General features: G+C 43.2%; 1 protein-coding gene across 1 annotated transcript in view; it reads left to right on the top strand.

Annotated features, from left to right (window-relative positions):
- The first annotated feature begins 3,312 nt into the window (after positions 1-3,312).
- The window catches only part of adcy9 (adenylate cyclase 9), a 44,258-nt gene continuing 36,328 nt past the window's right edge, over positions 3,313-11,242 (top strand). The window contains 2 exon segments of the mRNA XM_040004785.1: positions 3,313-6,656; positions 6,658-7,396. Of these exon segments, the coding sequence (XP_039860719.1) occupies positions 5,556-6,656; positions 6,658-7,396 (1,840 nt within the window). The 5' untranslated portion in view covers positions 3,313-5,555.

Genomic DNA, 11,242 nt, shown 5'->3' with positions numbered 1-11,242 from the left:
AGACCACTTAGACACTACTTTAAAAAGTGACTCGACAACACACTCCAAACAAACTCATCTTTAGTGTAGATGGTGGCATACAAGCAACATTTCAAGTTACTTGTCGTTCATTCACTTATTTTTTTCGCCTTTCTTTTATTCCAGACTGTCACTCTACATGTTTACTTGTGATTCGGTGTGTTTTTACCACTATTTGTCTGAATTAGATCAAATAAATGATTTTTCGTGCTAGGCGCCTGAGTGTGATTGTTCCAACATGGAATTGCTACCATACTAATGCAAAGAAAGCATGCTTGTCATGTTTAATATGTTAGTTTAAGTTGGCTCATTCACTCTAAATGGTAAGGCATATGGAATATTTGATACTAACCCAAAGAATCACACAAATTACGGTTATCTGTCAATTAAACTTCATTTTTATCTGTATAGTGCCAGTTCATAGATCATAGAATATTAGAGGAAGAACTCCAACAATCAGGCAATCGTATATGAGCAAATACTTGGCAACAGTGGGGAGCAAAATGTCCATTTTAACAGGAAGACCATTGGTTGCACTGTAGGACCTTGTACTGTCTCTTTATTGTAGAAGTCTGTCTTGTTTGGAGTGGTTTTCAGTTTTGCAATTTTGCACTCAGACTGGGAGAAACACAAATTTATCCCAGTGTGTTTTAATACAGTTGGAATGACAAATAAAGTGAACTTGAAGTTGAACTCAGTGGAACTGTAGTCAGAGAGGGACAGGCATCTGCTCTTTGGGGGTAAGGGGGAGAAAAAGACAGAAAAGTGGAGCACAGACAGACCACAGTTTGATGATGATGAAGTGAAAAATCAGGGGATCACTGCGTGTGCACTTCACTGCAACAGCACCACACATTTCCTTATAAAATATCAGGATAATCTATCCAGCAGTTGCTGAGATATTTCGAGTCGAGCAGTGTGGTGGGGTGACGCAGATTAATGGACTGACTTTGCCATATGACAATAGCGAGGCTAAGAATGTCTTTATTTTAGGCTTTTCAAAAGTGGGATATATTTAAAGGTAAACGTTTACATCATGCTGATTGTCACTGCAGTTTTAGCACCTTGCTGTGAAAAGTCACAACAACAAAAATGTGTTTTCACCCTTCCAGGCCTGCTGAGCTCTATTTAGAAGAGCTTAATTTCCCTGCTGTGGTCAATATGCAAAAGCAGCCATGTTTACGGTACAGTGCAAACTCACCTATGCATGTGCTCCACATCCTCATCTGTGTTTGAGCATAATCTGTGTTTGCTGAGTTGACAGACGGGGCCGTGCACAGTGTCAGCGCAGACTTATCAGCGTAGCTTTATCAGCTCTTCAAACAGGCCTCTCTTGTAAGCTCTTGAACACAAGCATGCACACGCCACCCACATGCCATACACACACACTTCAGAGGGCAACTTGCTTCAATTCAAAGTTAAAACGTTATTGCTTCTTTAAAGATTCACAAATGCATTAAATAAGCATAATAAACATTTATTACCTTGTTTATCATATTCTTATTCACGTGCGGCTCAACGCTTATTTGATTCAGCTGCAGTGAACACAGTGTGGTGCACAATAGCAAAGCACACGTTACTGATCCTTGACAGTCAACACACCTTAGACATAAGAAAAATACATTTGATATTAATCCACAAACTTGCCGTGGATAATTGCTATTGTGTCAAATGTCAAAGTTGTGGAACCACTTTTCAATGACTTTTGCAAAAGTCCTTAATTCCCTAATTCATACATATTGTAGTCAATTTGATTGGTGTGAATTTAAGCCCTGCTACTGTGGTTACACAGTTGCCCAGCATGGTATCAAATTTAGCATAACTGTACTTCTTAACTTAAGACGAATGTAATGTGATTCTGATCTGATTGCACTGCAAACATTAGTAATTTACAACTGGAAAAAAGTGCTAGATATCATATTTTCCTACACATCAGACTAATCTGAAGAGTTTGGTTGCTGGACTCTACAAATATAGATGTGGATCAGGATGCACAAGTTAGGCACTGAGAGCAGTTCATTTGTTTCAAAGACAAAGTAAGACGTTCTGCTACTATCAGACAGGATGTACAAGGTCTAACCAGAACAAAAAAATGTTGTATTTTATAGTATAACCCAATACTGAATACGGGTTTTAGTGTCCCACATGCATACCGTCATGTCAAACCCATTCCCCCCTATTTAAGGCCAGCATTGAAGTAATTAACTGTCGGTTTAATCAATGGTAATAATAGGAAAGACTGCCATATTTGATCTTCTAACCTGAAAACTTGACTCATCTGAAGTTCCAGTTAACAGACACATCAGATATGACGGAGTGTGGTGCAGGATATCCACAGTCAGGAAATGATATTTCAAGCTAAACAAAAAAGGAACCACGCCGATTAATATCTTGTTCTTCTGTGGATGTTACTGTAATTAATGCTTTATAAGCACAAACTGTTAATTTAACAGCGCTTGTTAAGCATTCAGTTATTCCCTCTGACCAGATGCAGCGAAGCTTCGTACTTATTTATAGAAACCACCAATCAACAAACACTGATCGAGGAAGGTAACAGAGTCTAGGTTAAAGTGATCAATCTGGTTTGGCAATTGTGTCGTATTTTTTATGGTAAATTAAGATCACTTTTAAAAGGTTTGTTGCTGCCTGTAACCTTGATATGAGGTTAATTATACTTTAGCTTTTAGCTTAAGGTGAGTGCTGACTAATATTGGAAAACTTATGTTATTTGATTAGTTATTTGAGTTACTTATTTTCCAGTTAAATACATAAAAACCAAGTACTTGTAATAAAGTGTTACTGTAGCTATATATATATTACATTTATAACATTTTTGTATGGTTCCTTTTAATGAAGAACATTAAAACTGGCTTAACTTGCAAACTAGGCCAGGCAACGACAGCATACCTTTCTGGGTTTTTTGATAAATGATATTTCTGTTTGTGAATAACAAATTGTTTTTTGTTTTGTTTTTTAACTGAAACCGCCACAAACACTACCATGGACAAAATACTGTTAAGGTACTATATTTATTTAGGTGTAAGTGGTGCGCTGCTTTTATTGTGAAAACCTGCTGCCCCCCACCCCTCCCCAGCTTTAAACGTTTCTTCTTTTTTTAAAACTTTAACTTACAAAATGCTGTTCGTGCGTTTTTAAGTGATCCTGTTTCTATCCCGTGTTTTTTTCGGAGTCACTATCCTTTACAGAGCAGCGAGGTGAAGTTTTTTTTGGAGGGGGGGGTGAAAAATGTTTTACTGTCTTTGCGTTTCTTGAAAAGCAAGACCGGAAACCATGTTTTTTAAACTGTGGTTTGCTTTACAGGCTCCTCGGTCACAACCAGCACACCAGCTGGGGCGAGGATTTCAGTCACAGCGAAGACCCCTGGAAGCTGCAGGAGAGGAGATACCACGTTCGCCTGGATAAGACCGCGAAAGCAGCCACAAACCTGTATGTGTTTATATCCACCACACCAACTCCAGCAGAGAGCTTTATCAGGAGGGGGGAGAGAAAGGGTGGCACCAACGACGGACGGAAGAGGACGCACCACAGCCAGAGCGCACAGTGTTGTGTTTGTTGGACACACACATGCCAGCGAAAACTAGCACTATCCAGACCTAAGGAATTGCTTGAGATTAGAAGTCACCGCTGTTTGGTGGGTGGGTTTTTTTTAATCCCACCGAGGAGATCCAAGGGTTTTCTGTATTGCTCTGGGGATTTTCGCCTTCTTTGCTCTAAGGGAATGCGAGGGGAGGAAATCCAGCCTCAGCTCCAAATATCTAGAGACTCTTAACTGGGTCTCCTCTCCAAACGCAGGAAATACGGCCTGGGATAAAAGTTTGGGAGCTTTTTGGAAAGTGGAGGAGGTTTGTGGCTGACGACTTGCACACGTTTTGCGACTTTTTAAAACCGGGAACGTTTTCTGCTTTTGGCGCTTCTGGTTTTCTACAGAGGAGGTAGAAGAAAAGCATTAAGATGTTACACGCTGTCGGTGTTGTTATTTGCAACAGTTTTGATCATCACTATTTATAGACCAGCCTGTTCCGACCGAGGGTGTTCCTCATAGCTGTATGTTTTGCCAACTGCGCGCAACAAGTTGCAGACACTCCCAGCAGAGGCAAACCTACGCTAATTTGGGCCAGCGGATGGTAGCCTATTTTCTGCTCTTCTCTGTTCTGATCATGCGTCTTTGAATAGCGCATACCCCCTCCCCGAGCCCCTCTTTGGAAGGCAGAGGGGAAACAAACGGTGGAGATCCGGAGAGGGAGTTCAGGAAAGGACGGGGCTGGATCCGTGGGAATAGGCCTGCCTGTCAGGCCTCTTATGATCTGGGTTTTGGACTGGACAGGACTGCGAAATAACTCGGTGTGGAATATTTGCAAGGGCCCGCTGTAAAGATAAAAGGGGAATATATGGGAATAAGAAATGCAAATCCTTAGCAGCCTGAGCCATGCAATGACAGTGGATGTAGTGGAAGGTAAAGCCGCATTCATTACAGAGCTCAAACTTTAAAAAGGAAATAAGGGAATTAAACGTTTGCCCTTATTTTAGGCAAACAAGAATTCAAATATTTAGTACTTAAAAACATACATTCTGTGTAAAGGGAGAATAAAGCTTATGCATTACTTTTTTGAAATCAGTTTACTTCTTTTGATCCTTTATAATGAGGGAATTTAAAGTGTCCACGCGTTTTTGTGTCAGCACTACTTGTTCATAACACAGATTTTAGGGTTTTTTGTTGTTGTTTTTAAACAAGGAGTGTAAAGGGATCATTTATCCGCATGTTGTGGAGATAAGAAGGGACAGAGTAACTTTTGTAGCCAGACGCCTGTTGACAGTCTAAATCTAGCATCTGCTCACACAATGAAACATTCGCCTTGAATGCTTTCCCCCCCCTATCAAACAAACAGTGCTATTGTGGAATGAGGGAACTCGTAAGGGTTTTTTTTCCCTAACGGCATCTAACTGTAATGTCAGTAGTACCGAAATATTGCGCACACTCAGAGGAGGTCATTTCCAGTCATGTAACGACAGGGCCGACTTGATAAAGGCACAAAAACAGATGCATCACTAAAGGCTCCTTTCCGAGAAGGATGTTCTATTCAGGAGGCAGAAAGAGTGATGACGGTGTTTTTACCGCAGCTGGGGAGAAAGCCGGGCTCATACCCAGAGCCTCTTTGGAGAACGATACATGTAATGTGAGTACTGACGCAAACCCGGGGTCGGATAATGGACTGCTCAAGAAACTGGAACGGCGCGTCTTATGTGAGTGAGTGTGCGGGCTGCTGCGTGCGTAGCAAATACGTCTGTCCCGTGCTCACCATTCATGCAGTGTGATTATTCCAACAAACACCTTTGCTCTCGCTTCCCCTCTGTCTGCCTGTTTGTCACTCCATCACCGCCGCCTCCTCCCTTCTCCGCGTGCCACTTGTGCACACACGGCGCCCACGCACCGCGTCTAATTGCCTGAGCAATCATCGGGAGATATCAACATAAAATATTAATATCTGACACCTCGTCTCCGCGTCACACCAGTCAATATGGCCACTCTACAGCATCATCGGCAGCTTCTTATGCGTGACACGGAGGTGGCATGCGACTCCAGCGGGGACGGCGCCGTGACAGTGCGGATTACCAACAGCGCGCCACGTGTGCATCAACATGAGCCCCTGAGGGCTGCCAACAGTGGAGGAGGAGGGGCTGCTGCCCGTGGGGCTGTGAATAAAACGAACCCTAACACCCACAAATGCAGCATCTCCTCCAGCTGCAGCTCGGCAGACTCCAGACCGGCTGTGACCTCCACATCCAGGGTTCACAGGAAGGTACCGCAACTGTTTGAACGCTCTGCTGCTCAGTGCTGGGACCCCAAGTTCGACTCTCCCATCCTGGAGGAGGCGTGCCAAGAGAGGTGCTTTCCTCAGACCCAGCGGCAGTTCCGTTATGTGCTGTTCTACCTGGCAGTAGCATCTGTGGTCTGGGGGGTGTACTTTGGGGTCAGAAGTGACTGCTGCAACCCCGTCACCTTCCTAACCCCTACAGCCTTCTTTTTAGTCTTACTAGTGCTCCTTTTTTTGTTTACTTTCACAAAGTCATACACGTTGCTGTACAACCAAACCTCCTTGCTCCTGATAGCGTTTACCTTCGCCATCACATTAGCTCCACAGATACAAACCGATGGCTACACTGGGCTGGAGAGGGCCGGTGGTGGGAATGCCTCACATCCCTCACAGGACAGCACACCAGTATGTTCATCCCCTTGTATTTCCTCTGTGGGAACCTTTTCTTTGTGCATGGAGGTGCTGTTGATTTTATATAGTGTCCTCCATGTCCGCCTGTATGCCTCTGTGATGTTGGGGCTGCTGTATTCTATATTATTTGAGGCATTAGGATGGCTGCCGTTCCTTCAAAAGACTTCTGACACTCTCCGTTGGCTGGGACCCGCCAAAGCTCTGCTCCATTTGTGTGCCCATGTGATTGGCATCCATTTGTTCATTATGTCAGACGTGCGTTCTCGCAGCACGTTTCTCAAAGTGGGCCAGGCTATCATGCATGGCAAGGACTTAGAGGTGGAGAAGGCCTTGAAGGAGCGCATGATCCACTCAGTCATGCCGCGACCGGTCGCAGACGAGCTGATGAAGCAAGGGGGACGATGAGGGCGGTGGTGAGAACTCTGGAAAGAGATATTCCTCTGGTGCCTGCTCAGCCTCAGCAGTTTCAGTGAGTGGCGGAGGGGGCAGTGGAGCTTCACAATCCCAAAGTGTCACAAACTCCAAGAATAACCCCCACAACAATCACAAACGCAAAAAGACCTCAATACCTAGTGGGCAGATAATATTTAGGCCTTTCAACATGAAACGCATGGACCCTGTCAGCATCCTTTTCGCAGACATTGTGGGTTTTACCAAAATGTCTGCCAACAAGTCGGCACCGGCCTTGGTGGGCCTTCTCAATGACCTTTTTGGACGTTTCGACAGGCTCTGTGAGCTAACCTGTTGTGAAAAGATCAGCACTCTGGGTGATTGCTATTACTGCATAGCAGGCTGCCCTGAGCCCAGACCGGACCACGCCTACTGCTGTGTAGAGATGGGCTTAGGCATGATCCAGGCCATCGAGCAGTTCTGCCAGGAGACACGTGAGACGGTCAGCATGCGTGTTGGAGTCCATACAGGCACCGTCCTGTGTGGGATTCTTGGAATAAAACGCTTTAAATTTGACGTATGGTCAAATGATGTCAATTTGGCTAACTTGATGGAGCAACTGGGTGTGGCAGGAAAGGTTCACCTATCAGGAGCCACTGTGGGATTCCTGGATGACCGTTACCTGAGAGAAGATGGACGTGTGGCAGAGAGAGCCGGGCCGAGCGTGATGGAGAAACTGAAGGGTAAGTGGTCGTTCAACTTTCTTTGCATGACAGTCACACGGAGAGGGTTGCTGCCTTTGAATTCTGCTTAGACATGGATTATTATTTTAAAAGATACATTAACAAATTAAAGATTACCAGTTGGTTTATCTTCAAAGTTCTTTGAGTTTGTAACATTTGCACTGAACACTGGACTGGGATAAAGAGCTAATTAGCTGCTAAACAGCAGGAAGAGCGGGCTATCACATTTCAATAAATTCATACAGGTGGAAGCTTGAGAGCTAACTAATCTTAGCACTTGGTCATTGCGAATGAGTAGGGTCAGTGCATGTCTAGACAGCACTAAAATATGTTATCTGACCAGTTATTCCTGTTGAAACAATCTACCAGCAGAAGTGGGAGATCAACCTTAAAGACTAAGAGATTAGAGCACCAGGAAGAGAGACAAGTTTTGGTTTCTATCAGTTGGATGTCATTCAAGTAGTAGTCAGTTAATATGTTGTCTCTGCACGGGGGATTTTTGACTAAACCACTGCAATACATTTAAACTCTTATACAGCATTCAATGCATATTTATAATGTCACGTTGTTGCTCAAGGACATATATCACCCTCTCCATCAATACCCTAATTATGACAGTAATGGTTTTGTGGGGATAAAAGTGCTATTTGGGAGCACAAGTCTGCAGACAGAGTCTTGTGTTATTGTGATTAGAACCTTTTAATCTCCCAAAACAACAAATGGATTTGAAGTCCTCACTACAGGCAGGAAACTTGCATAATATTGACATAAATAGATGCTTGTGGCACAAGGGTAACAGGATAAGTATTGGCATATACAGCAGAGATGGCTTAGATTTGTGAGCGTGACTGATACACAAAGTTTATGTTTGATCAAGCAGTTCCCATGAAGTCAAACAAAGTCAACGTGGCTGCACAAATCAGGCACTCTTTATTTAAACCCAGTTTCTAACCATCTGTTTTGTGCTCCTCAAAGTAAAGAACCTCCATACGTGACTTTTGTTTTCTCAGCGCTCTCAGTCAGTGGTGTGTTTGCTGCATATTTCTGCCTGTGTTTGGGATTTGTTGTCGCGGTCGGGCAGCAGGAGCTGGAGATAGCGGTTGATAATAGCAGGACTGGCTGGCTTTACTGTTCTGAGGCAGGTATTCTGTTGGAATCCTCTGGATTAAGCAGGTGTTCATCGTCGTGTGACCACCATTTGTAGGAAAAGGAGGTGATAGGATGGAAAGACTAGACAGACAGCAGAGAAAGGGTTAAAAGTATGGGACGAAATTGAAGCTTTATGCAACCTGTTCAGCATTTACAGGGTTTGGAGTCCATGAGTAAATGATTCATAAAGTTTGCTGAGGAAAAAAATGTATAGGAATTTTTTTGTCCTTGGTGGTTTAGGAATCTCAGCAATTCATACAGTGGGATTAGCGGGATTAAAGAGCAGGATATTTTATTTAGTCCAGTTAGTTGCAATAGATTGCTTAGTCATTCATCATGTGAAAAATAAACAGTGATTGTCACAGCCTCCCAAATACCAATGCTCGAGCCTTTTCTCTGCTGGTGGTGGTTTGATTAAGTTAGGGACTCTTAAGACAAAACATGACAGACTTCTTTCATAATTTTTGATAATTAAAAAATGATAAATTGTGATAATATGACACATAACCACCGGACATATCTTTTCCTATAGACACACAGAGTGTGTCTCAATAGTCTGCCGAAAGCGGCATCGGTGGAACTAATCTATCCAGCAGGGAATTCCTCGTGGGCCGTCTAATCTTGGGTTGCTTGTGAAAAGAGACTGTCTGTTCTATTGTCAGGCCTTATGTCAGAGCGTATTCACACTTGGCTCTAAATGGTGCCATCACTTTCTATTTCTAGACTGGCGAACAGTGACAACATGAGATATTGACAAGCAGCTTTTGTTGAGGGAGAGAAAAGTGGAGAATGACATCTAGTTTCCTTCTGAAACAGAAACCGTTTCCTTCCTTCAGGGAGAGAGATGAGAATAACAGTTTGCTTCTGTTGCATAGAGAAAGAGATGGGGTTTTTTTGTTTGTTTTTGGTTTTTAAAAGAGCAAAAAACGAGAGCCTAGATCCAGACTGGATTTTTAGAGATTGTGCTGATATGGATAAACTGACAGAAATTGCATTTGTACTTAATCAATATGTAATTTTAAAAAGGGAAATGCGTTAATTAACGTCCCAGCTATGTATTTTACAAACAGCTTAATGAATCATCTGCTCAGCTGTGATGCATACTCTGCTGCCGACAGTGCCAGGTGAAATGCATTTGGAACTACTCAGATTACAGCAATTTTCACGGTTTTCCGGTACATCCGGTTCAGGATCATTTCCACAGTTATCCTTTCTCATGAGTAGCACAGAGCAGGGAGTAGTCTGCTTAAGATGCAGTCACATTAATGCAAACAATCCATGTGGTTTAGGGAGGGAGGGAAGGGAGCTGCCTGGATAAAGCGTGCAGGAAACGCCCGCACGCTAGCAGCAAATGTAACAAAATTCACACCTTTGCACATCTTCTGCACTTTTAAATCACTTAGACTTGAGAGCTGGCAAGATGAAGACCAGCTAATCAGGCAACATTTGACATTTCTGTTCTCATCTGCATGTTCGGAGCTGCAGTGCATGTGTGATTGCAGAGCAGTGATACTATTTGTAAATTACCCACCAGCATCTTTTTATGCATTTTGTTCTGTGCAGCGGTGCACATCGACGTGTTTGTGTTTCAGAGAATCTCAATGTAGAAACTTTTATTGAGAAATATTGTGTGAATATTAGATTGGAGAAAAAGGCAGGTAATGAGAAAGGTAAGAATCGGCAAGCTAACCAACTTTTGTAGCTTTTCCCAGTGTTAGTTTTCTCACCTTAAACCAGAGATTTGTAAAGCTGCCAGAATATTGTGCTCTTTAAGACATCTTTGACTCTGAAGATAAACTGTTGCAACTGCTGTAGCCAAATGTTCCCATTTGGACATTTTTCTCAATTTATTGTGTAGTTATGGCCTCTCTCATCTTCATTCGGTCACTGTCTCCAAGCTAGCTTTTTCTGATATACTGCTTATTGACTTACTGTGAAATGCTAACTGAGCTGTCCCATTTCTCAACGTTCCCTTTGTTATCCATACGCCTCAATTTCAAACACACAACCCTAGTCAGTTATTGGGTTTGAAAATAGGTTACAGAGTAGTTATTAATCCCTTCACCTTTAAGTACCTTTAATCTCAGACAGTTGCGAAACTGAGATTTTATGATTCACGGTGTCCGTTCTCCTTGTCTGACACGAGTGATTAATTCTGTGCGTTTCTTCGGTGTTCTCTGTCTGTAAGCTGCGTTTCCCCCTCCTCTTCACCCCATGTCGGGGTCTTCTTCCCTTTCATGTACCGCATCTCTCCCTCTGCTTAGCCTCATCCTCACTGTGTAACACATTCATTGCCTCAGTCTCCCACCTGTCACCCAGGCCTGTACATGTGGTCCTGTTGTGTAACAGTGCTTTAGTGCTGTCTGCTGTCTGTCTTTAGTCACAGCTTTGCTATAGATCCTTCGCTAGGCTGAATGAGCCGGCTCCGGTGTCATGCTTCCATTCATTCTCTCTCACTGAAACACCACAAGCCATTCTCTCCTTTACAAATACACAGCCTGTATCAGAAATGCAGTTTGTGCAATGGATGACGCAGCTGCAAATCACATCTCAGTGCACCATGAGGAATCTGTTTTCTTTGCAACTTGCCTTTCTTGAAAGAAGAAGAAGAAGTCATAATTAACTATGTGGTAGTTATAGCAGCGGTTCTTAAGTTACCAGTAATAAAGCTGAAGCGCTTTCACGTCCTGCGTCCTG

The sequence above is a fragment of the Simochromis diagramma genome, unplaced genomic scaffold (assembly GCF_900408965.1).
Source record: "Simochromis diagramma unplaced genomic scaffold, fSimDia1.1 OVJJ01000487.1, whole genome shotgun sequence".
NCBI lineage: Eukaryota > Metazoa > Chordata > Actinopteri > Cichliformes > Cichlidae > Simochromis > Simochromis diagramma.
The sequence above is the reverse complement of the archived record's forward strand: the minus strand, read 5'-3'. Positions and strand labels throughout refer to the sequence as shown.